This window comes from Notamacropus eugenii, chromosome 6, assembly GCF_028372415.1.
Source record: "Notamacropus eugenii isolate mMacEug1 chromosome 6, mMacEug1.pri_v2, whole genome shotgun sequence".
In the NCBI taxonomy this organism is placed as follows: domain Eukaryota; kingdom Metazoa; phylum Chordata; class Mammalia; order Diprotodontia; family Macropodidae; genus Notamacropus; species Notamacropus eugenii.
In genome coordinates, this window is record NC_092877.1 from 330,925,781 (window position 1) to 330,953,371 (window position 27,591).

The 27,591-nt window shown below is 35.4% G+C and overlaps 1 protein-coding gene across 4 annotated transcripts in view; it reads left to right on the plus strand.

Moving 5' to 3' along the window:
* The window catches only part of TRPC1 (transient receptor potential cation channel subfamily C member 1), a 77,854-nt gene that overhangs the window by 14,875 nt on the left and 35,388 nt on the right, over positions 1-27,591 (plus strand). The window contains exons 2-6 of one of the 4 annotated variants that reach the window (XM_072618199.1): positions 2,026-2,180; positions 7,160-7,261; positions 10,458-10,660; positions 18,207-18,338; positions 20,761-20,956. In XM_072618199.1, coding sequence (XP_072474300.1) covers positions 2,026-2,180; positions 7,160-7,261; positions 10,458-10,660; positions 18,207-18,338; positions 20,761-20,956 — 788 coding nt within the window. The other 3 variants (XM_072618200.1, XM_072618201.1, XM_072618202.1) reach the window with 3 other exon arrangements.

Sequence of the window (27,591 nt, forward strand, 5' to 3'; positions counted from 1 at the left end):
ATCTGGAGGAAGACGAGAATTCCTGCCCCCTCCTCCCCAGAAATAAGTGGTGTAAAGATAGTAATGCTTTTTTTCTAAAAAAAATTTCTTTAAGAGAAAGGAAAGATTGAAAGAAACTATTTGTAGTAAATGTGTTGGACAGAAATCCAACACCCAGAATCTAAAAGGAGCTGACCTCTATAAAACTACATATAAAAATACCTTTCCCAGTGGAACAATGTTCAAAGGACCAGGCAGTTTATAAAAGAAGAAATGAAAATTGTTAATAAACACATGAAAGGATGCCCCAAATTCACCTATCACAGGAATGCAAATTGATAATCTTAAGATGCTACTTTATTCTGTAGAATGACAAAAATGTATTTTAAAAGATAAAGTCCAATGTTGGTGGAGTTGTGAGAAATGGGCACTATCATATATTTTTGTTGAATGTTATGAGAAGGAAATAAGTAGTTACAAACAAAAACTGATTTGCCCTTCTACCTATGAACTGTATTGCTAGGATTCTATCCCAAGAATATTAGGGGAAAAAAACTTGATTTCTATATATTATCTCTAAAAGCATGCTCATAGCTGTTTTATTTGTAATTTAAAAAAAACCTGGAAGCTATTCAAAATGGAGAATGGCTAATGGAGCTGGCCAGTTCTTATGAGTTTGCAAGAGCCAATTTTTAAATTTTCAAGTGTGAGCATTTTCACTTTGGAAATCAGTAAGCTATAAAACAAAGCTGGATTGACTAGTTTGTTGATTGCCTAGGCTTAATACAGTGATGAAAAATTGTTAGCAATGCAGAGTAAACTTTAAAATGTTTTGTGCCTTTTTGGAGAGCTACTTGTTAAACATTTAGCAGCATACCACCGGCTGAATAAATTATGTTATATAACATAGTGGAATATTTTTGTGCTATAGGTAAATGTGAAACATGTCAAGGAAATAGGAAAAAAACTTTGTGAGGTATTTTAGAGTGAAATTAGACTTGTATACACACTGACTATATATATATTTACATATGTGTGTGTATATACACACACACACAACACACACATTTAAAGTAAGTAAAAGAAAGATAAAAAGACCAACGATGAAATTTCAAGGCGAGTTTGTGAAGATACAGCAAACTTATTTTCAATGCTTATTTTTTAATTCATTTGATTCAACCTTATTAAAGGTTAATAATAGATTGATTTAACTGTCAGCCTTTGGTTTACATGTTCATTTGATTGTTTTTGTTAATGTTAAGTGTATAAGAATAGTTATAAGATTTTTTTTTTGGAATCTAGAGTTTATATTTTTCTTGACAGATTATGTCAAATTTGGTTCTTTGTTGGCTCAGCTGACCTTCGGAGATATTAACACTCATCATCCTGTATCCTAACCATTATGTATTTCCCTTTATCATTACTAATATTTGGTTAATTCAAAAACTGCATTTTAGCACAGTCACTAATTAGGGTTATGCTGTTGAGTGCTTTCTGAGCTTTTTTCTACCTATAATAGCAATTTTGAAAGATGACCTCTTTACCTTGGGCTTTTTAACCCTTTTCCCTTGTTTTTCAAAACTATATTGTTCTCTTAATATTTTATATTGATTTTTCTTGCATTCTTCACTTCCCTTTGTATGGACCCCCATCTTTTCTTATCTGTACATATGTGCTTTTGGTCATACTGCATTAAATTCTTCAAACATTAATAATGCAGTCCAACTTTCCAAAGTCATTTTAAATTTTTACTGTATATGAATATATTATACTGTTGAAATTGGGCTTTTCAGTTTCTTGGTTTTTATGTTTTGTATAGTCTGCATCAGTAGATTTTTTAAAAATGAGATGGTAATTTATTCTGAGCAAGAAAGTATTCAGATTTTTCTTGGTACATTTCTAATAGGGTTTTCTCAAATAAAAATACAGTGAATTTGCATTTTTAGTATATTAAATCCATAAAATAATTAACTCCATTTGTTTTTACAGTCATTCACTGTTTAATATACCATGGATATTAAATTATGCTTGTATATGGTTGTTTAGGTGACTATTATATGGTTAAAAAACTCTTGGAGGAAAACAGTGCAGGTGACATGAACATAAATTGCGTAGATGTGCTTGGGAGGAATGCTGTTACCATAACAATTGAAAATGAAAACTTGGATATTCTACAGCTTCTTTTGGACTACGGTTGTCAGGTAAAAGGCTAAATAATTTTATTTAATAACTGAGATAACTTAGATATTCTAGGTTTTCTAGTTTTCCTTTCTCTTAGTTTCTGATTCATTTTTATAAATGTTAAAACAAAATGCTTTTTCCCATAGGAACTGCATAAATTATGCTTGATTTCTCTACTCCCAGTTTCCTTTTAATTTCTCTTATTTGTATTACATATGATATGATCATAATGCCATGATTAATCTCTAACGGACTCCATTTTATTTTTGTGTTTTTACCAGGATATTTAGTAAGTATAGTATATTTCTTCCCAAGAATAGTATAAATGTTTCTCTAGAATTAGGAGAACAAAGTTTTCTCTATCCCAAGACAATTTTAGTGTTGTAATAGCAAATTTTATCACTGTTCTTATGAAACTGTTTCCATTTTGACCATTTTTCTCATGTTAACTTTTATAAAACTTTCTTTTCTTTTCTTTTGCCTGAAATCTTATCTGGTTGGTCACAGATCAAGGTGAATGATCTTTTTCTAGAAAATTTGATCTTTTCCATTTGTCTTCAGATCAGCTCAGGTAGGAGGACAGGCATGAGAATGTATATTTACATGTAAATGTATATTTTCCTGGAAGAATGATATAATGTGATGTGTATGCAAACATATGCACGTGTGTGTATGTATGTGTATATATACATACACACATACATATATACATACATGAGAAGCATTTTGTCATAGTGCATGAAAGACTAATTTCAGACTTGGGAAGACTTGGATTCAAGTCTTGCCTTTGACCATGTTAGCTACATGATTATGGACAAATTATATATCACCTCAGAGTCAGAATGAACAGCAACAACACATTTAAAATGACAGGGAATAGATTTCAGAAAAGGTTTATATGAAAAATAAGAAAATTTTAAAGAATGAGATTCAGTTGTATGGAAAATTTAGTTATTTGGGATATTTCCTGGAAAAAAATTATATGTGTATGTATTACACATGTGTTTTTATGTACACACATGTGTGTGAGTTTATAATACTACACTTAGATACTCATCTAATCAGCTGACAGATATTCAAGGCACTATTATAAACAGGTTTTAAAAAGAAATAAAAGACATACAATAAGGGACATGATTTGAGACATAAGGGAGGTAGATATAAGAGCACATTTGCTGAATGTTAAATGAATAGGAATTTAAATGATGAAGAAACTATTATGGTTTGGGATAGTTAAGAAAGGTTTCATGAAGGAAATGGAAATCAAATTGTACCTTGAAAAGAGTGAAGTGGACAAATGTGTGGAGAGAAGAAACGAGTTGTGCTTGTAAGATAGTGTATAAGCCCACCTGTTGAGAACTATACGGTAGTGGGAAATAGTACTTTAAAGATGATTTGGAGCCAAATTCTAGAAGATCTTAAATACAATCCCGTGGAGTTTACAATTTTATCCTTCAGGCACTGGAAGCTATTGATGCTTTATGAGCAGGAGAATGTGATAAATAGTGGTATGTTAGGAAGATTAATCTGATGAATCTGTGTAAGATAGGTTAATAATTGAAGTATGAGGTAATAAGGTCCTGAAATACAATGTTGGTATTTTGAATTTAAAGGAAAGAATAGATGTGATAGATTTTATAAACCAAGAATCTCTAGGGCTTGGTGAACATATGAGGGAGAGAGAGAAGTCAAAGATGGCTTGGAGCTTTTGGACTTGAGTGACTTTGACAATGATGGGACTGTTAATATAAATAAAAAAATCAAGAGGAGGGGGCCAGTTTTGAGGGGGGAATGTTACTTTGGTTCTAGGTATTTTGAGTTTCAGACAACAGAAGGATACCAGAGTAGAGATATCCAAGGCATTCAGAGATTGCAGAACTAGATCTGGAGAAAAGGTCAGAGATAGTGATGAAAAATGTGGGGGTCATATACATGGAAGGGATGTTTGGAACTGGAATAAGTGAATGAGATCTTCACTGGAGAGCCTGGAGAGCTAAGGACTCCTTTGGGGGGAGAATATCCATGTATGGGGAGGCCAAACAATGAAGATGGAACAGCAGAAAAATGCAAAAAAAGTTGTTATCAAGAGGTAGGAGGAGAGTCAAACATCTGTGCAAAGGAGAGAATTTCATAAAATGAAAGGTGTTTCACATTGTTAAGTGTTGTAGAGAGGACAAGGAAAATGAGAACCAAGAAACGGCCACTGGATTTGTTAGTAAGGTCATTGAGTATAGTTAGTGTCAAAGAGGGATGTCATATTAAGGAGTATGAAAAGTACTTTGTAATCCTTAAAGTAATACAGAAATGTCAGTTATTAAGAAATGTGTGAATGTTGAAGAAAAGGAGGCAACAGGTGTAGATCACTCCTGTGAGAAATTTGACAGTAAAAAGGAGAGAAAAGCTCGGAAGTAAGGTAGAAAAGCAGGAGGATTAAGGAAAATCTTTTTTCAAGGTAGAGGAAACCTGGGCATGTTGGTAGGTAGAAGAAGGAATGAAGAGGAAGAAATTTGAGAAAGAAGATTAAAAAAGAGCAACTTTTAGAGGGAAGGAAGAGAGAAATGAGATTAGTAGCAGAGGTGAAGAGTGAAGTGAACTTTGAAATAAGAATATTTGTGTGGGAAAGAACGCAAGAATGAGCGTAGAGATAGACTGAGTTGGAGAGGATGGCTTTGGTGGTTTCAGTAGAATGTACACATAAAAGCAGATATCAGAAGAAGACTGCTGCAAAGTTAGAGGGAGCATTTTGTATATCTGTATATTTAAATCCTTATGTAGTCTTGGGGATGTAACTACATAAATGAAGATATGTCTTGTTACAAAGTGGTTAATAAAGAAATGCTTCATTTATCTAACATTTGATACTAGTATATTTTCTATAGAAATAAAATTTATTCCCTTAGGTATCTGAACTTTTTACCTTTTAACCATCTTATGAAAACTATTCTAGAATGTATTATATATTTGTCTTTCTTCTTAAACAGAATATATCTTTTGGATTAGGCTTATATTTCCATTATTGTAGAAATTAGCTTATTTTGAAATAAATTTGAAACAACCCTGATGAATCAGGTTCATAATTATGAACTATAAAATATAATCATTTATTGTGCTGTATTTCATGCAGTAATTGATATTTTGTAGCCTACTCTATTGCATTTTAACACTATGATATCCTTTTGGAGTTATTGAGGTGTTGCTCCCTTCATTAAGTGGCCTCAGTCTGCTGTCATTCTGATGTATCCTTTCTCACTTTTAATTTTCATTTTTCATTGTGTCAGCAGCTAGCAGCCTTTCTTCCCATCTTTGTATCTGGTCCATTGTCCATCTGTCAGCAGCAGTTAGGACTTAATTTTAATCAGAACTTAATTATCCACACAATTTCCAATCAGTAATGAATATGAATCCACATTTTGGGGGGTATAAGATGCATAGGGTTAATATTTTACTGCTATTTTCTTTTGTGTTTAAAAAAACCCAACAAACTGATTATTTTTTTCTCTATTTATGGCTGTCTTCCAGATAGTTGAGGTTAATAGATATATAGTTGCATGATTGCCAGTTAAGTGGGATGTAATTGTAGTTGTTCATTTTCCTTATTTATATTTGATCAGTATTCATTGGTTAGCTGTTAAAGTAGTAACTGTTGAAATTGAAAAGGAAGCCATGTTTGTAAAGCATCAGAACAATCATGTGATACTCTGTATAACATAAAATAATAGCCACAAAGTACCTTTTCGCTCCTTTATTAAATAGGAAATCTCTGCTTTATGCAGGTTTTTGTTTCAGGAAGGGAGAAGGAAATGTGAGAATGGTCAACAGCAGGCCAGATGTACTAAGCAGGGATTTTTGTAGTGAAGTGGGATGGAGGATGGGATCTAAGCACGTTCAGTTTGCTCTGTGGATCAGCTTTGACTCTTTTCTGTAGGAAAGGCCTCAGTTAGTCTAGGTGTTGTTTGCTTTTGAATCCTTAGGTGAAATGGAGGAGAAGTTCATTTTATTTGTTGAGCGTTTCCTAAGCTTATGGAGTGATTATAAGTACATGAAAGATATTCTCTTAGTTTCAAGGGAAAGAACTGTAATTGATTTTCAGTTGTCCATTCTAGTGAACTTTTTAAAAATTATATTTTCAAAAGAAATATGATGATATTATGTATTAGTAGTACATTTTGTTAGGTTAATCTACTATTGTGCTTAGGTTTTTCCTCTTGAACCTATCACTTATGTTCTTTTCATTTACCTAACCTTGTATTGTCATAGCCCATAGTCTATGAACCTCAGGTGATTGGAACGCCCCAGACTTTACTAGTTTCTTACTCAGTTTTTATTAGAGGTAAGAATAAATGACGTATTAGGAAGTAAGTTGGAAAACAGCAATTTTCAAGTTCTTCCGTGTCTCTCTTTCTATCTTTGATGACCCCAGAAATCTAATCTTTGTAATTTATGTTTCATGTTGTCATACTGGTAGCACTTTACTTAGGTATATACATTTTATCAATAAGAACAGAGAGTTTTTGCCTTGGTGAGAATATATTTTCCATTTTTCCATTCTCAAAGCTGCATCAATGATTGTTTTTATTAAACTAAATAGAGAGTACTTTATATCCAGTAATAGTTCCTGGAAATGTCTTTTACAATAGAATTGGACTTTTAAGATTCTTTTGGTTCCCAGGTCAAAAATAAAGATCTTGAAAAAAAACTTTCAGTACTGTGTGGATCAATGCAATTTCACAATGAATAGTCCCCATTAGTCAAGTATCAATTACTTAACCAGATCATGAACTGAAGTAAAGACAGAAATAGCATATCATGGACCTTAGAAATAAGTTAAGGCAAGCATATGTACAATTGGTAAGGTCTTAAATTTTTTATATTCCTTATTACTGTATGTAATACAGTTTTAAAAAATTAAGAGTTAAACTAGTTGTAGTTCTGAAACTACTAGGGAATAGTTTACCTTTTTTATATTTTCTAATTTCATTTTAACCTTTTTTTTTTAAAGTCCACAGATGCACTTTTGGTGGCTATCGACTCTGAAGTAGTGGGAGCTGTTGATATACTACTTAATCATCGACCAAAACGATCATCAAGACCAAGTATAGTAGTTAGTACTCTTAAATATTTTTTAATTTAGATTTTTAAAATCAAAACTGACCTAGCACAGTAGCTCCCATGCTTATTCCCTACTTATTCTTCCTCAAAACTTTTTTTGTCTTGAAGAATCATATTCTAATAAATGGATTCTCTTACCATGCAAATTAACTCCCTTAGTGTAAGTAAACTACTTTCAAGGTTGTTCTTTAGTGCTTTGAGGCATCCAGGGTTAGATCTTTTAGTGACTGAGCTGACCTTTTGACTGAGAATGGTGCCCTCTATTTTGTGGATGTGTACCAAAATTATTGGTTTCATGGTATCAGTCTGCATTAAAAAAAAAATCTTGAACATGCAGCTTATCCACAGATTGTTTTTCATGAATGATCTGAGAACTCTGATCCTTTACCTCTGATATCTGAAATATCTCTATTCACACTAAGGATAGTTTGAAAAAAGTAGTGAGTATGAATCTTGCCACAAACTCTATCTCAGGCTTAAGTGGAAATTATAAGTGATGGTGCTTATAAAGGTGAGGGCTTATAAAGCCCTACTATAGGCTCAGAAATGCCTATACTACCCACTCTTCCTAATATTTTTTCCCCTTTTTTATGACACATATCCTAGCTCCTAGTCTGATTTGGTAATCTGTTCTGTATTCTTAGTCCTGGGTTCCAGACCCTAATCTTCTGTCCACAACTTATGCTCCACATTTGTTGCTTGCAGTGATCTGCTTATTGACTGTGACATAGTGGGGGTATTGTCACCATTATTTCCAGCAGAATCATATAATGTTAGATTTGGAATGAATCCGTTCCATAACATTTGTGAAAAGTAGTCATCCAGTCTCTTTTCAAAAACTTCTAGTGATGGAAAGCTCATTACTTTCAAGGCATCCTATTCTGTTATTCCTTAAGTAGCAAATTGATCTGTTTCTCCCTGAGAACTTCTATCCACAGATGCCGGTTCTCTTCTTTGGAACAATTCCCAAGAACTCTATTCTCTCCTTCACTTGATAGTCCTTCAGGTGTTCAAAGGCCACCACTCAACCTCCTGTTAACTGCCTGCACTGCCCTGCTTCTTTTACAACTTTTCTTTCAATACCCAGCTCAAGTTCTGCATATTCTATGAAGAGTATGGATTTTAAAAATCTGTAGATGATGTCAAACATTGCTAAAATGTTTTAGACTATGGATACAAAAATTCTATAGTTGATGATTAAAGCTTTCCTTGTAGCTTTTATTTGAAAATTGTTTTTCAGCTTTGAGTTATAGGTGACATTTAATAAGAGGCAGAAATACTGACAAGATATTGTAGTTTCAGCATAATGTGTTCAAATCCTTAATCTGCTTGTGTATGAATTAGTGCAAAGATATTTTGTTCTTTTGTTTATTTGTTTATATACTAGCCTCTGATTCTCCTAGAAAGGAGATGATTACTATTTTTGTGTACTTTCTTTTTTTAAGTTCCATGAAACTTGTTGATTTTCCATTCTTTAGTGAAAGTGGTATTTTTGAGAAGTGGCCTTCAAGTGCAGTGCTGGTTATACATAGTTCATATTTTAAAGTATGAAGTAAGAAACTTGAGCCTTTAGGTAGATGGGTTTTTTTTGGTGAAAGTGTTCTCCAGGAGAGTTTTACAGCATGTTTCTAAAACCAAATTAAAACTGTTTCTTTGTGATGTGTTACAGTGTGCTGCGCTTTCTGTTGTCGCCAGTAAAGATATGAAAACCAAACCAGTGTGGATTACAGATATCCTTCTGTCATGTAACTTTTTGATTTTATAATGGAAGCTAATTGGATTACTTTTAATAATGGAATGGAAGAGTTCCCAAGGGAGCTTTGTCAGAATTCTGCCATTGCATGGAAATGTACCTGTTTTGTTAAACTCTTACACTACTATTGGCTGCGAATCTTTACTTTCTCTTGCTGTCATCAGGTACCTGTGCACTACTGGCATTTGTGCTTTTGTGTAACCAGGACAGAAAGATAATGAAATGATGATGACAGGGCATATATGTAGAGAATTGTGAGCTGTAGAGTTGTGCCAACCCTCCCCCTCTTCTACCCTACCTCATGGGTTTTGTGGTATCACCATGTCTAGGACTGGAGTACAGAGCTGGAGAAACATCTCATTTTCCCCATTCATTTATGTTATGCATTTTTGTTATTCCATTTGTTCATGTAGCTTTTTTTCTAAATTTGCTTTGATACCACTAAAATTGTAAAGAACATTTTCCTAGAAAATAAGAATTTGTAGAGAAGGATTTTTTTAATATGAATGTACCTTGCCTACTGTTAATTGATTTCAGAAAAAGAAAACAAGCAAAAAAAGATGTTGTGGATGATGATTGGTTCTTAATAATGTTGTTATAAATGAATGATAGGTTAACATTATTTTGGGGTTTGGTTATAATATATTAATAATGTCATTAAAAATGATGTTGGTCAGGGCAGTATTATATGAGAAGTACTTCACATTATTTCATGAGAAATTTATTATAATACTAGTATATGTATATATGTTAATATATTACAATACTTAAACATATGCCATATATGTTACATATATACAAATACATTGTAATACTGGTATACACACCAATAAACATATTTCACAAGTAAAAATCATAACATCTAAAGCTTAATGTTATATTAAAGGTCATTTAGTCTAATTTTCTCAGTCTGAGATGAATTTAGTCTAATTCATCTCATCTTAGAGATGAAGAGATTGAGCCCTAAATATTTATTTAGTTGTTATGAATTCTTTCAGCTCTTATGTAATTCTCTAGATATGCTTTATTATATTAGGATCCCTACATTGAAGTATATTTTCCCATGAAATCATAGGAAGTATTAAAAATCATTGTTCATAGTACTTTTTGAGAAATTGCCTTTTTTTGCTTTAAAAACCTAATTATGAAACTCTTTGCTATTTTGAAAATTTCTTGCTGGCATGATTATATTTCATTCAGATTAAAGTTAAGTTTTTGACTTCAGTTATATGATAATGAGCAGCTAACTATGAATTTCACAAAACTTAAATGGTTACAAGAGGTGTTGATAATATCTTTCACTGTCTTTATTGTATCCTTTACATTTCTAGATACTTTTCTTCTTTTCTAGATATTTCTCACTTGAGTCTCTTGGAAAAACTTTTTTATAAGATGTAAGTTATAACCTCTGAACATTGATGTAAATATCTTTCAGAAACTAATGGAGCGAATTCAGAACCCTGAGTATTCAACAACTATGGATGTTGCTCCAGTCATTTTAGCTGCTCATCGAAACAACTATGAAATTCTTACAATGCTTTTAAAACAGGATGTATCTTTACCCAAGCCTCATGCAGTGGGCTGTGAATGTACACTATGCTCTGCAAAAAACAAGAAGGACAGTCTGAGACATTCCAGGTCAGAAAATTAAGGTGCTAATTAACTAATGAGGTTCCTGATAGCTGTGATATAGTATTGTGTATCAGTAAATCAATTACTTGAATATTTCTTATTGTGGTTCTTCCTATTTTATTGGAAAAGTTATTTTTGTGCAGCTCCTTTTACTTCTGCAGGAAACTAGTGGCAGAAAAGGAGTCAGTGCTAACAATGCCATAGTTCTTAGACTATCATTGAAAGTGATTTTAGTTATTGATATTCTTAATGTGCCATATCTCGAAAGTGATTTTAGTTATTGATATTCTTAATGTGCCATATCTCCTTGATGGTAGTATCACATTAAATGAATGAACAAGCTGGCAAACATTTATAAAGTTCTTACCATGTGCCAGGTACCTCTAGATACTAGGCATACAAAGACAAAACTGGAACAACTCTTGCTCTCAAGGAACATATGTTCTGTGTGGAGAGACAATATGTATGTCAATAAGTGTATGCACTGTATATGCAAGGTAAATGCAGGGTAAATGTTTTTGGTGGGGTAGGGCACTAGCAACTAGAAGGGAGTGAGAAAGTCTTCAAGCAAGAAGTGATGCTTGAGAAAAGTTTTCAAGTAAATCAAGTATGTTAAGAGGTAAAGGTGAAGATGGAGTGCTTTCCGGGGATGTGGAACCTGGTACAAAGGAGTAAAGATGGGAATATCATGTGTGAGATAAGCAAGAAGATCAGTTTGGATGGTCCATAGAATCGAGCATACAGTGTGATAAAGGCAGAAATGTATAATAATGTGAGAAAGGTAAAAAAGCCAGTCAAAAAAAGTTATAAAATGAGTTTATAATTGGTACTTGAGGCAATATGAAGTCATTGGAGTTGCAATTGATTGAGTAGGGGAGTGACATGGTCATACCTGCTTTTTAGGAAAATTGCTTTGGTAATTTGCATGTAAGATGAATTAGAGAGGAGAGACTTGAGGCTTAACTGGAGCTCAGGAGAGAGACTAGTGCTAGGTATATGAATTTGGGAGTCATTGACAAAGAGATGATAATTAAATCCATGGGAACTAGGTGGTAGAATACCGAGAGAAAATAGAAAAGATCAGAGCCCTGGGGAGTACCATAGTTAGGGTGTGATGTGAATGATAAAAAGGAGGAATGAATAGGAAGGCACGAATAGAACCGAGAGGTCATTGTCAAAAAAAAAATCCAGACAGAAAGGAGTTTTTCAGTATATATTATAGGCTCCAGAGAGGTTAAGAAGAGTGAAGATTGAGAAAAATTGCATCAGATTTGGCGATTCAAAGATCTTTGGATGAAGAAATGGAGGTATTCTATGAAGAACTTGACAAGATTCTCCAAAGCTTTTATTTTGATATTCAGTGACTTGAGTGCAAAAATAGGCACAAAAATAGGAAGAATAGCAGAAGCTATGTGGGAAAATACAGTTCAGTTGAAATCAAGATATGCAAGTGGCTAACGCTTGTCAGCTACTCATGAGCATCATATGTTTACATCATGACTATTTTAAAGAAAAAATTATATGGCATTCAACATGATAAGCACCTAATGACAATATTTAAAATGAAATCCTATTTTTATAAACAGGAGATTATTGGTTTCATATGTAATCATTTTAGAATCAGTTGCATGTAGTCAGATCATCAGTTGTTCAGAGCAAAGGACAAGGTAAATAACAAACTAGAGGAAAAAATAAAGATGAGAGTATACTATGTACCAATGAACAAGTATTTCTTAAGTGCTTACTATGTGCCATGACACCCTCTAAAGGCCCGAATAGTGTTAAATAGTGTTAAAGACTTCACAGAAGTCAAGGAGAATAAGTACTGAGAAAAGGCCATTGGATTTGGTAGTTAGAAGATCACTGTTTAGTTTGGAGACAATAGTTTCAGTTGAATGATGTGGTTGGAAGCCAGACTGCAGAGTTAAGAAGAGAGTGAGAAGAAAGGAAGTAGAGACTTTGAATGCAAGATGGTGTTGTCAAGGAGTTTAGCCAAAAAAGGATGGAGAAATATGGGAAATAATTAGTAGGGATAGATGGACCAAAAGAGGGATTTTTTGAAGATGAGAGAGATAGGGGGATATTTGTAGGTAATGAGGAAGAAGCCAATAATCAAGGAGAAATTGAAGATTAGTGAGAGAGAAGCCATGATAGAGAGGGACAGTAAATTGGAAAAGGCAGCATGGAATCACTTGTGTATGGAGAGGAATTATCCTTGGCAAGCAGAAGGGCCACTTCTTTATGTGAGGCAGAGGTGAAGCAGGAGATAGTATGGAAAGACATCTGAATGTTGCAATATGAGATGGAAGGGAGAAGAGGGAGCTCTTGGGAAATGCCCTCAACTGTTTCAATGAAATATGAAGCAAAGATCTCAGCTGAGAGGATGAAGGAAGGGAGAACCATAAGAGCTTTGAAAAAGGCTGGAAAGTTTTGTGGAAAAGCTACTCTGGTGAGTGTGATAGTGAATTGATTAGGAGTGTATAAAGGGATTATATTGCTGCTGTGAGGGCCCAGTTGAGATTATGTAGCATCAGTCAGCATCAGTCAGTCAACTGATAAACATTTTTAGGGGCATACATACTATGTGTCAATCCACTGTGTGGTCCTAGTTGTCATAGTATCATAATTTTCCTTACCTTTGTTCAGTAGCATGTGAATTGGAGCAAAGATAGTGGATGATTGGAGTAATCCAAGGTTAGGGCTTGGTAGGACAATACTGGTGATAGAATGAAAAGGCACAGAACTCAAGGATAGTTTAATAGAGCATAGTTTAGAGTTGAACTGGTTCACCAAGAGGTTAGGATGGGGAAAGGAGTGTTGATCCAGAAAAGGGACCATTGACTGGGAAAGAACTGAAGGACAGAGGATTTGGAGTATGAAGAGTGGAGTTAAGGGCAATAATGCAGAGGAAAAAGATGGAATGATAAAAGATGATTATCAGATAAGGGAGTTTTATGAGAGTGGAAGTGAAACACGTGTGGATCATAGTAAGTTTAAGAGTGTGACCATCTCTGTGTGTAGCTAAGATAGCTGAATATAAAGTAGAAGTGATGAATGGATTTAAGGGATTAGGTCTGGTAGACAGAGTGCCTGAAGAACTATGGGCAAAGGTTTGCAGTATTGTACAAAAGGCAGCAACAAAAAACATTCCAAAGAAAAAGAAGAGCAAGAAAGCCAAATGGCCGTCTGATAAGGCTTTACAAATACCAGAGGAAAGAAGGAAAATGAAAGGGAAAGTAGAAGGGGAGAGATAAAAATGCAGAATGCCAGAGAACAGCAAGAGTTAAGGTTTTCCAAAATGAGCAGTGCAAAGAAATAGAAGAAAACAATAATAAAAAGGGAAAAACAAGATTTCTTCATGAAAATTAGAGATATCAAGGGAAAGTTTCATGTAAAAATAGGCATGATTAATGACCAGAATAGTAGGAATTTAACAGAAGTGAAGAAATTAAGAAGAGCTGGTAAGAATACACAAAAGAACTATATAAGACATCTTAGGATCATGGATAATCACAATGGTGGGGTTACTGTTCTAGAGCCCGACATCATGGAAACAAAGTCAGGTGGGCCTTTGGAAGCATTGCTAACAATAAGGAGGTGGAGGTGACGGAATTCCAGGTGTGCTACTAAAAACCCTAAAAGATGATTCTGTTAAAGTTCTGCACTCAGTATGCCAGCACATTTGGAAAACACAACAGTGGTCATTGGATTGGAAAAGATCAGTTTGCATCCCAACCCTAAAGAAAGTCAGTGCCAAGGAATGTTCAAATTACTGAACAATTACTCTCATTTCACGTGTCAGCAAGGTTCTGCAAGCTGGGCTTCAGCAGTATGGGAACTGAGAATTACCAGAAAAGCAGGTTAGTTTTCAAAGAGGCAGAGAGGAACTAGAGGCCAACTTGTCAACATTTGGTGGATTATGGAGAAAGTAAGGGAGTTCCAGAAAAACATCTACTTCTGCTTAATTGACTACACAAAATATGACAAAATGTAGCAAGTCCTCAAAGAGATGGGAGTACCAAATCTTCTTGCTTGTCTCCTGAGGAATAGTAAGAACCAAAAAACGAAACACTTGATTGGTTCAAGATTAGAAAAGGAGTATGACAAGGCTACATATTGTCACTTTATTTATTTAACTTATATTCAGAGTACATCATGCAAAATGCCAGCCAGATGAATCAAAACCCAGAATTCAGGTTGCCAGGAGAAATATCAACAACCTCAGATATGCCAGTCTCTGATGGCAGAAAGGGAAGAAGAATTAAGAAATCTGTTGAGATGAAAGAGGAGAGTGTAAAAGTTGGCTTGAAGCTTAGCATCAAAAAACTTAAGATCTTGGCAACTGATCCCATCACTTCCTGGCAAATAGAAGGAGAGGAAATAGAAAGTGTCAGAATTTTTATTTCTGGACTCAAAGATTGCTGTAGCTGGCACTGCAGCCATGAAATTAAAAGACACTTGCTCCTTGGAAAGAAAACTATGGCAAATTTGGGCAGCATACTAAAAAGCAGAGATATCACCTTGCTGACAAAGGACTGTATAGTCAAAGCTATGGTTTTTCCAGTAGCAATGTATGGCTGTGAGAGTTGGGCTATAAGGAAAGACGAACACTACAGAATTGATGTTTTCAAATTGTAGCGCTGGAGAAGACTTTTGAGAGTCCCATTGACAACAGGGAGATTGTCAGTCAATACTTGAAGAAATTAATTCAGTCTATTCACTGGAAGGTCAAATAATGAAACTGAAGCTTAAATAGTTTGGCCACATAATGAGAAGCCGGGACTCATTGAAAAAGACCCTAATGTCGGGAAAGATTGAAGACAAAAGGAAAAGGGGATCACAGAGAATGAGATAAATAGATAGTGTCATGGAAACAATGAACATGTACTTTTATAGACTGTGGGAGATAGTGGAGATAGAAGGGCCAGGCATGCTGTGGTTTGTGGAATCACAAAGAGTTAGACACAACTGAGATAGAATGAAGAAGTAGATCACAGGAAATTAGTAAATTGAGGAATTGAGAAGTTAGTGTTTGAGGGCACATCAACAGATACGTTGGAGTCTCTTAGTATGAAGACAGAAGTTGTGGAAGAAAGATGATAAGCCAGGGCATGAGCCCATTGAAGAAAGAAGGAGATTATTCTGAAGGTCAATAGAAAAAGCTACTGAAATCTTGATTGGATGATAAATGTAGTTGGATGAACCTAGGAGGAGAGGTTACTGATTGATGGGATGGGGAGAACCTGGAAATGGTAGTACTGACTTCCCACTGTGACATGTGTCAGGAGATATGAATAAAAGTACAACCAGTGCAGTATGAATAATTATGTCGGCTCCAATCCAAACCCACTTGGACAGGATGCCATTTCCTAAAAGAGGGAAACAGAAAAAAAAATAAAAGCATTAACTGATTAAAACTTAGAGAAATTTAATGTAAAAGAGTTGCCATAGTAAGGAGACTGAGAGAGCTGAGGAAGTATCTGAGCCAAAAATTCTTGATCTCTTTGCCAAAGGGTAGCATGGGTGTGTCAGACAAGCTCTTTTATATCACAGAGGTGAGTAGGACATGATATATTCCCCTTCACACTCAGTCCAGCCAAACTGGCCTTGATGCTGTTCTCATCTACCATTGCCAGCCTCTGTGCAGGCTCTCCTTGACACAGGGCATGTGCACTTGACCTCCAAAGTCCAGCTCAGACCACACTTTCTACAAGAAGCCCTCTCTGATCCCATGCTGTCAACACTGCATCTCCAGAAATGACTTTGTAGTGCCTTCACTTGCATTGTTAATATACTTGTTAACGTTTACTGACGTGTTCATGTTGTCTTGTCTCCCCTAGTAGGAAGTAAACTTCTTTATGGCAGGGATTATTTGATTTTTGTCTGTGTCTCGAGCATCTAACATAGTCTTTATGTTCTTTTTGATTGATTGATTGATTGACTGACTGAATAGTAAATAGAGCCCTATTAATGGAACAAAGTGCGAATTCTTTGGGGAGGGGGAGTTTTGAGGGATCTTCTCTTCTCTATCTCTCAAAGTTATCTCTACCTATGATGATGTGAGAAAGGGACAGTTGATGAACTTAATAGTTAGATCCCTTAAAGATACAATTCCAAGATATAGGCATTAGAACAGGAAAGTTCTACCTTTCTTACCTTTAAGAACAGCAGGACTGTGGGGCTTAAGGTATTTCAATATAAAGTAGTTGGTGAGGAAACTTTTGCTACTGCCACATGTGCTTGTGGAGACCAGCAAGGTTTACGTATGGTATGAAGATGATTAACAGTTTGAGGTAGTATACCTTTCTTCAGACCTACATAGTACATTTTAATTTTTTTCTGTAAATCCAGAAAAAAAGAACAGCTTATACTTGCCTTGTGAATGGTTTGTGTCTTTCCTCATGTGTATTGTCACTGTATCCTGTATTTTTAGTTCATCATATTTTAGATAAATGGCTGATAATACTAAAAAGTTTGTGTTTAATGCTTCACATTTTATACACACATGAGGGAATTTATGTCTTATGACATGCACTTTGGAGATTTTTTAAGCAATCACTTGGTAGATCAGCTTAGAATCTTGTTAGATTTGAAGTTGGAAAGGACTTAATATTTTACTAATTCAAATTTAAGACATTGTTAGTTGTGATGATCATTCAGGCTGACTTCATAATTGGCTTTTGTGATCTTTTATTTTCTATTCCAAATTTTTTTCAAAATTGGTAACTTGTATAACTTTTATAAGATCTAAGGTAGAAGCAATAGCTTTATTTAGCCTACAGAAGATTTTTTTTTCCCTAAGTGTCAATATTTTATATGCTAGCGTTTTAGATTTTCAAAATTGGAACTTTTTTTTTAACCAGGGGTAAGGGATAAGAAATGGATCAATGTTTTCTTTCATTGATACAAGGAGCTTCTGGATGAGGAAACTACCTTTACCAGTGCAGATTGGCACCCTCTTTAGGACATAATCTTAGAGTGTAACCTAGAGTGTCAAGATTTAAGGGACTTCCGCAGGGATGCACTGCCACTATGTCTCAAAGGTAGGACTTGAACCCAGATTTTTCTGGCTTCAAGGCCTACTCTGTAGTTATGCCATACCTGTGTCAATATAAATATGGTAAATAAATTATCTTATTTCACCTTTTTTAATTTACACAGGCTTTGGAAGAAGCAACGGAGCAAAATAATTCTGTGTTAAACCTGAGCTATCAATTAGATGACATGATCTATTTTTAATAAGGAAGGGATGTAAACATCTTTGAGATCAAACTTGATTTCACAAAAGAAAGTTCTGAACTTAGAGGGAAAACTAAGTATTAAAACCACATATTTTTTTTATTTCTTTACCTCCTTGGGACGGATTCAAGTATGTTAAACTCTTAAATTATTGTGATGACTGGTCAAATATTCCATATGCCTTAAAAAAAGTAAATGCTGCATTATCCTTAAGTGCAATTTTAGAAAAAAAATTATGTTACAATTATAACCAGGTGAGACATGTTTATAATAAGAATTTACAATTTCAAGTAATATTTTTTTTTAACCACAGATTTCGACTTGATATCTATCGTTGCTTAGCCAGTCCAGCTCTAATCATGTTAACAGAAGAAGATCCAATTCTAAGAGCATTTGAACTTAGTGCAGACTTAAAAGAGCTCAGTCTTGTGGAAGTAGAATTCAGGTAACAGTGAAAAAAACTTTAAATTGTTTAATGCCTTGTCCTACCTGATATTAAATAACTCTTTTTATATGGCTTAAATAAGTTAGTAATTCTGTAATGAATATTTATTCTTGAATTTTGTATTACTTTGGATAAATTGCTGTTTAAAAAAAATCTTGATAAATATCAGGAAATGCCTATAAAAATGACATTTTGTATTAACTGTGATCTTAATAGTATTAGTAATAATGAACAAAGACTACTTTGGGAGAAAGTCAAACAGCTTTTGTAGCAACTTGATTATTTTTGTTCTATGGATCCTATTTAAGATTTGAATCATAGACTTAGAGCTGGAAAGGACTGTAGAGATCCTTTAGACCTGAAGTGAGGAATTGGGGGCCCAGAGTGGCAAAACATTTTCCCTGATAGTTAGTTAATGGTACAGTTGGGATGGAAGTTAGTTCTCTGGATTCCTCCTCCAATACTTTATCCACAGTAATACTCTGCAACCCCAGAAATGATCATTAAATAATTAAGGGACCTATGGTTGGTGTACTAGAGTTTATTCCTTTGAACCTGATATTCGAACTTGTAACTTTTTTACCCAGATATGTATTGTGGATACAAATATACATACCAGCCCAGATGTATATACGTATGACAGCTTGGTGATCAAACATACTTTTGACAGACAGAAACATAGGGCTACCCTTGTTATGTATCTCTTCAATTCATAAGTGCTTTAAAAGAAAGCCAACTAATTAGTAGGAGCTATTGGCATAATCTGCACAAGCCATTTCATTAATTTCAGTAATATATTTTATATTCTGATCTGAGATCTTGCCTCGTCTGAGGTATGAAGGAGCTTGGAGATTATGTATGCCTGCCCCTTTACAAAAGACAAATGCTTCTGGCCAAAGGATTTTCCTTTCTTTTCCTGAGTTTTGGACCTCATACACGTATGCTGGGGTCCTGTCACCTTTTTGATGCATGGACTTGGCATTATGCAGGGATTACATCCCATTCCCCCACCTACATTTTTTTTCTCCTTTTCAGATGGCTTGGCTTTCTGCTGGGGCCTTTTAATCCTGTTTATCCCCAGAGGAATAAGTTAAGTCTCCTGAGCATTAGTCTACTGTATTGCTTGTGCCTAAAAGTTTTGTCTCCCTTGTTTTTGTCAGGGATCAAATGGGTAGTAATGGGAAAAACTGATAGTGTTCAACAAAAAGAAAGTTTCTCCCAGCATCTGGTTTTTGAGGCTAGCTCCTAAAAGGCACAAGATTATAAATTTGAAGGCCTTTCTGTTATTCCTCTTCCTTTACCTTCCCACTCTAAGAAAAGACTTCAGTAGAGGTGACTTCTGTGTCTGGCTAAAATTATTAGACTAAGTGCAGAAAAAAAATGATACTATGAAGTTTGGCCTCAGTTCTAGGATTGGTGTTTATTTCTTTTTAAACCTTATTCTTAATATTTTAAAGATTCAGATTAATTTTGTCATTTATAAAGTTTCTTATGAAATTTGTTCCAAATTAGATATAAATATAAATTGACTCAAACTAAAGATTATTACATTGTATTTACTAGAACTACATATTTTTCATAGCTAATTTTTACACATTTATTGTTTATAATATACATAGCACTATACTTGCTCTATAAATTTTGCCTAGATGAGTCCCAAGACCAAAATAATGGGAATTGAGGATGGACATTTACTAGACATTGCCAAGTGGTTTTCCCTCCCTAATAGTCACTTAAAAATGCTATTTAAAAATATTAGAAACCACATAAGTCATAAGTAAATTACCTGAAAAATCTACTTAAAAATTAAATAGAATGTTTTATTATTTAAAATTATAGGATCATAGATCTAGAGGTAAAAGGCCATCTAGAGGTCATCCAGTCCAGCTGTCTCAGTTTATAGGCGAAGAAAATGAGCCCCAGACAAGTTAAGTGAGGTTACAGAGGTGATAAGCATTAGAAAAAGATGTGAGCCCAATTCTTCAACTTGAGATCCAGAGTACTGTCTAGTGTACCAGAGAGCATGAATTCTTTAATACTAATATTTAGGGAACTATTGTTAGAATAAATCCTGTGCCACATGAATTAAACAAGCTAACTAGGAAAATCAGTGTGTAATGAGGGAGGATGTGAAAATTGATCTGTAAGTATGAAAAATGGTTTTTCCAATGCCTCATGAAAGCAGTGCTCTCCCATGTGATTAGTTGTCCAAGCCTTCAGTTACATGAGAATTTATGGAACAGTCCAGAATGAGAATATAATATGTTGAAGGTATTTCCTGACATCTTCTTTGGCTCAGTATCATGCAGCACATTTGACTTAAAGATTAATGAGTACCAAGTTCCTATTTTAATTTTTAAAGTATATTTGAAGGTAACGTAATAATTTCAAAGTAGTTATTATATACTATTGTATTTTGTAGGAATGATTATGAAGAACTAGCTCAACAATGTAAGATGTTTGCCAAAGATTTGCTTGCCCAGGCACGGAATTCTCGGGAGCTGGAAGTCATCCTAAACCATACATCTAGTGATGAGCCTTTGGATAAACGGGGATTGTTGGAAGAAAGAATGAATTTAAGTCGTTTAAAACTTGCTATCAAATATAACCAAAAGGAGGTATGTCATGTGCTGCATAGGATTTACCTGTTACTGACTTAATTAAACCCTATCATGTCATATTGAAAAGATCTGTGTGTTAAACTTTAACGTCCAGGTTGATTGTTACAGTAATGTAGTCTTGATCTGGTAACATTATGTCTTGTTTATTGAAGTATTTCCTGTAAATAAGAAAAAGTATCACCTTCTTTGTTTATAAATCTTATTTACTATTTGCTCCCAAAGTGAGTAAAAGACTAAAGCGTAGCTGAATTGAATCTGGCTCTGAATAGATTTTTGGTTGTGTAGAAAATGTCTTTGAAATCCTTTTCAGCACCCTGTTTGTTGCAATTTAATCAACTCACGTAAAAAATTTACCAATAGTTTCAAATCACTCCTGTTTGTGTAAAGTTTAGGAGTAGACATGATTCTTCCTTTTTTTTCTTACTATGATCAAAATACTTTTAAAACTTTTGTAATTCAGATGAACTGCATATCAGTTCTGCTTTGTCTCTAATCCTCACAAATTGGAAATGTGATTCCTACCCTTTTATTCAATACAAAAGTGTTTTTCAGTGAAAATGGTTGGCTGTATCGTAGGATTTGTAATAGGATTTAACCTGGACATGCATAATGACTAGTGTGTTGATTGGTAATTTATAAGTGATAAAGAAAAGTTATAAAAATTTCATGCTTATAAATTAATTTTATTTTGGTCCCGTAAGTCATTCTGCATCAGTGGAAATTGTTATATAATATCATACCAGAATCCAAAATGCCTCTATTGAAGCAACTTCCAGAAATGGAAACATTGTGTTTGGCTTTTTTGTAAGGTGGTAATGTTTGTAACATTACATTTTTTTTAAACAGTTTTTTTTTGTCTTTTAAAATTTTTATTTTTTTTTGTTAGATAGTTCCCCATTATATTAAAAATTTCTTTAACATTAATTTAAAAAAAAACTTTGAATTCCAAATTCTCTTTATCCTTCTTTCCCCTCCCCATCTCTTTTTTAAAATTTTATTTATTTTAAGTTTTCAACATTCATTTCCACAAAATTTTGAGTTTTAAATATTCTCCCCATATCTCCCCTCCCCCCACCCCAAAACACCAAGCATTCTAATTCCCCCTACCACCAATCTGCACCCCCTTCTAACATCCCTCCTTTCCCTTATCTCCCCATCTTCTCTTTTGTCCTGTAGGGCAAGAGAAGTTTCTGTACCCCATTACCTGTATTTCTTATTTCCTAGTTGTATGCAAGAACAATATTCAACAGTTGTTCCTAAAACTTTGAGTTCCAACTTCTCTTCCTTCTTCCCTCCCCACCCATCCCCATTGGGAAGGTAAACAATTCAATATAGGCTATATATATGTGTAGTTTTGCAAATAACTTCCATAATAGTCATGTTGTATAAGACTAACTATATTTTCCTTCATCCTATCCCGCCTCCCATTTCTTCTCTTCTCTCTTTTGACTTTGTCCCTCCCCAAGAGTTGACTTCTAATTGCTCCCTCTTCTCATTGCCCTCCCTTCCATTATCTCCCACACCCTGCTTGTCCCCTTCTCTCTCACTTTCCTGTATTGTAAGATACATTTTCATACCAAAATGAGTGTGCATTTTGTTCCTTCCTTGAGCCAAATGTGATGAGAGTAAGCTTCACATTTTCTCTCTCACCTCTCCACATTTTCCCTCCATTGAAAAGTCTTTTTCTTGCCTCTTATGAGAGATAATTTGCCCCATTTCATTTCTCCCTTTCTCCTCCCAATATATTCCTCTCTCACTCCTTAATTGTATTTTTTAGACATGATCCCTTCCTATTCAGCTCATCCTGTGCTCTCTGCCTCTCTCTCTCTCTCTCTCTCTGTATATGTGTGTGTGTGTGTGTGTGTGTGTATAATCCCACCAACTACCCAGATACTGAAAAGAGTTTCAAGAGTTACAAATATTTTCTTTCCATGTAGGAATGTAAACAGTTCAACTTTGGTAAGTCCCTTACGACTTCTCTTTGCTGTTTACCTTTTCATGCTTCTCTTCATTCTTGTGTTTGAAAGTCAAATTTTCTTTTCAGCTCTGGTCTTTTCATCACGAATGCTTGAAAGTCCTCTCTTTCATTGAATGACCATTTTTCCCCCTGAAGTATTATACTCAGTTTTGCTGGGTAGGTGATTCTTGGTTTTAATCCTAGTTCCTTTGAATTCTGGAATATCATATTCCAAGCCCTTTGATCCCTTAATGTAGAAGCTGCCAGTTCCTGTGTTATCCTTATTGTATTTCTACAATATTTGAATTGTTTCTAGCTGCTTGCAATATTTTTTCCTTGACCTGGTAACTCTGGAGTTTGGCTACAATGTTCCTAGAAGTTTCTCTTTTTGGATCTCTTTCAGGAGGAGATTAGTGGATTCTTTCAATATTTATTTTACCCTCTGGTTCTAGAATATCAAGGCAGTTTTCCTTGATAATTTCATGAAAGATGATGTCTAGGCTTTTTTTTTTTTTGATCATGGCTTTCGGGTAGTCCCATAATTTTTAAATTGTCTCTTCTGGATCTGTTTTCCAGGTCAGTTTTTTTTCCAATGAGATATTTAACATTATCTTCCATTTTTTCATTCTTTTGGTTTTGTTTTATAATTTCTTGGTTTCTCATAAAGTCATTAACCTCCATCTGTTCCATTCTAATTTTTAAAGAACTATTTTCTTCAGTGAGCTTTTGAACCTCCTTTTCCATTTGGCTAATTTTGCTTTTTAAAGCATTCTTCTTCTCATTGGCTTTTTGAACCTCTTTTGCTAATTGAGTTAGCCTATTTTTAAAGGTGTTATTTTCTTCAGCATATTTTTGGGTCTCCTTTAGCAAGGTGTTGACCTGCTTTTCATGCTTTTCTTGCATCTCTTTCATTTCTCTTCCCAGTTTTTCCTCCACCTCTCTTACTTGATTTTCAAAATCCTTTTTGAGCTCTTCAATGGCCTGAGACCACTGAATATTTATTTAGGATGTTTGGGGTACAGAAGCCTTGACTTTTATGTCTTTCCCTGATGGTAAGCATTGTTCTTCCTCATCTGAAAGGATGGGAGAAGATATCTGTTCACCAAGAAAGTAACCTTCTGTGGTCTTATTTTTTTCCCTTTTTTGGGTATTTTCCCAACCAGTTACTTGACTTTTGGGTCCTTTGCAAGAGTAGGGTATATTCTGGGAATCTGTAAGATCTCAGTTCCTCCAAGGTGGTACAATCAAGCGTGTACACTGATCTGGAAGTAGGAGAGATTTTTGTGTCCAGAATCTTAGCAGTTTCCTCTCCACAGCCACCTGGCCTCCAGTTCTACCAAGTCAGTGCTGGGGGCTGATTTTCAGATAAGCTGGATGGGCAGGGCCACCATTCAGTGTGAGACAAAAACCAGCTCCCTCAGGGCCTCTAACCAGGGCTGAGGTAATATTCAGATCCTCATTGCCCCCAGGGGTTTTTACAATCCAACAATGGATGTGGGCTGCTGTAGGGGCTGCCTTGGGAATTCCTGCCACCTGCCTGATGTAGCCTCTGTGGGCTGCTGCCTGAGGTTGGAACTATGGGAAGGCCCTTCTCCCTTCCTGGCCACCTGAAAAAAACCTCGTTATTGACCTTTGGTGCCTGTGGGTTGAGGGATCTGCAGACACGCTGCTGCAACTGGAAATTCAGCCCCAGGGTGTCCTCCTCGCAGAGTCGGGCTGTGTGGCCAAGGCTGGGCTGGGCTTCACTCCGCGTCCAGTGCAACTGATGTTTCCCATGGGCCTTTCAGGTCACCCTGGGCTGGAAATCTCCTCAACTCTGTTGTTCTCCTCTTCTGCAGCTCCAAAATTTGTTGAGAGTCCCTCTCTACAGGTATTTTATGGATTGTGTGGGGAGACCCTGCGTATGTGTGTCTTTCTACTATGCCATCTTGGCTCTGCCTCCCAGCATTGTTCTTCATCCAGAAGGAGGTGGGAGAAGATATCTGTTCACAAAGAAAGTAACATTGTATAGTCTTATTTTTTTCCCCCTTTTTTGGGCAATTTCCCAACCAGTTACTTGACTTTTGGGTCCTTTGTCAAGAGTAGGGTATACTCTGGGGATCTGTAAGATCTCAGTTCCTCTGAGGTGGCACAATCAAATAGGTACACTGGTCTGGGAGCAACCAGAAACTTTTGTGCCCAGAATCTGTGAGTAGTAGTTTCCTCTCCACAACCACCTGACCTCCAGTTCCACTAAGCCAGCACTGGTGGCTGAGATTCAAATAAGCTGCTCAATTCTCCCAGGGGCTTTAGGCAGGGTCAGGGCCTCAATTCAGTGTGAGATAAAGATCAACTTCTCAGTTCCCCCAGGGGTTTTACTATTCAACAATGGATGTGGGCTGCTGTGGGAGCTGCTGCCTGCCTGAGACCGGAGCTATGGGAAGACCCTGCTCCCTTCTTAGCCAGCTGAAAACCCTCTCACTGACATTTGGTGCCTGTGGGTTGAGGGATCTGCAAACCCTGCTACTGCCACTGGGGATTCCACCCCCAAGGCCTGCTTGGGTCCTCCTCCTGGTGCCATGCAGTGAGGCCAAGACTGGGCTGGGCTCCGCTCCACTTCTGGTGTGACAGACCTTTCCCATCAGCCTTTCAGGTTACCCTGGGCTGGAAATCTCCTCCACTCCGTTGTTCTGTGGCTTTTGCTGCTGTAGAATTTGTTGAGAGTCTTTCTTTACAGGTATTTTATGGGCTGTGGGAGAAGAACCAGTGTATGTGTGACTTTCTACTCTTCCATCTTGGCTCCGCCCCAGTCACAGTTCTTTTGCCATGTTGGCTTCTTAAGAACTTGCCTTTTCCTGACCCTTGTTAAAAAGTTGCTTTACTGTTTTTTGTAATCAGAACTTTTTAAGAAGGAACAAAAAGTATGTTGCATCTTGAGATATTCTCTGATTTTTGTAACCAGAGAATTGTCTGTGATATTGGAGGATTTTTAGAAAGCCATTAAGGTATGATGCTGTGCGCACTGTGCACCTGATACTATCCTTTGGTGGGTCCCTAGTTTCATCAGTGGAATACTCTCTAGAGGTCTTCCTCTTCTTCTTTTAGCTTCTAGGAGAGCAACAACATGATATTCAGGCTCTCCAGATGTTGTCATTTCTTCTGTGTGACCAGCCCACCTTGTTTTTAAATATGCATGTCCTAAATAATATCTTTTATTCCGCTTTTCATGAGAGCATTCATTGGTAATGTGTTGAAGCTTATATACATATACTGATCTGCTAACTCAGACTCCTTGTCCAGCTTCTTAGGCAGTTTAGGCAAAATATATTTTTCATTCACTTGATTTTTCAATGGTTATACCAGTTTTTTTTAGGTTACCATGCATTTCACCAAGGGAGTTTGAGAGTGTTCCAGGGCTTGATTCAGTTAGTTTTGTGTCTCAATATAGAAGCATTTGTTGAACCTTACTATTTGTCGGGAATATTTGTTTTCTGAAGACTTCATGCAGAACATCATCCGTGACCTTGGCAGATAGCTTTGGTGAAAACACTAAGAACATATCTCTCTTTGTTTGATATCTCCCTTTGATGTAGTTTATTATCTCTTTAGTCTCATCTGTCAAAAAGTCTTTTATGATTTTGCTAAGTTTGGGAGACACCTTGTCTTTAAAGGGCCTTAAAGTCTTTATTTTTCTGAGTTAATAAATGCATTCCCATTGACTTAGTGAATAAAATGAGATCTTATATTGTCTACAGCTATTATTAATTATGTGACTGTAAAGACTTCTTCACATAGTCCAATTTCATTTATAGTGTGAATATTGTTTATAGTTAGGTGTAATTCATTTCTCTGGTAGTGGAAACAAGTTTAACTCTCTAGGTGTTGGATGAAGGCAAAATATTGACAGTAGCAAAAGTTAAATTTGTAAAAAGTTTAATAATGTGTTATTTTTTGCTGCCATTGTGTACCTTTTTGTGCCTTTACTATTTCATGCATGGTTTTCCATGTCATTACCTAAAACACCAAGTCAAAAACAAAGACTAAAGTAAGTTCAGATAGTCCAAGTTTAAGATACTACCTCTGTGGTGGAAAAAAATGAATATAAGCTGAGAATTACTAGTTATGAGCAATTACATAGTCAGGGGTTTGGTGTTGCAATAAGCTAACAATATGGTAGTAATATTCAGAAGTAGTTTTAAAAACAAAGATAATATTGAAGTATGTTGACAGAAATGCAAAATGTAGGAATTTTTATACACTCTTTGCATAATATTACAAACTTTGATCACATTGTGTTCCATAACCCATAGTGTATGTGAAATGCATAGATTCATTGAAAGGCTGGGTTTGAAAATTGAACTCAGACAGTAGTTCTGCCTAAAGAAGAGGAGGTTGGGAGGTGATATATGTTATTTTTTGGTTTTTAAAGGAGATGTTTCCACTGAGGAATAAACAAGAGAAAACAGGACTTAAGAGTGAATTAGACTAGATAAAAAGTAGATTTTCTCAAAAGGAAAGAAGTATTTTAAAAGGTTACAGAGAAAGTAATGAAATTTCTTCCTTTAAAACAATATAGATTTTAATATGCTTAAAAAGTTTTGGTTGTTCATTCTGCCTTGAGATGCAGTGAAATACTTAGTTGTTAACAGTGATATGATTCAGAATAAGAATAAGTGATACAGTTCTTTTGAAACTT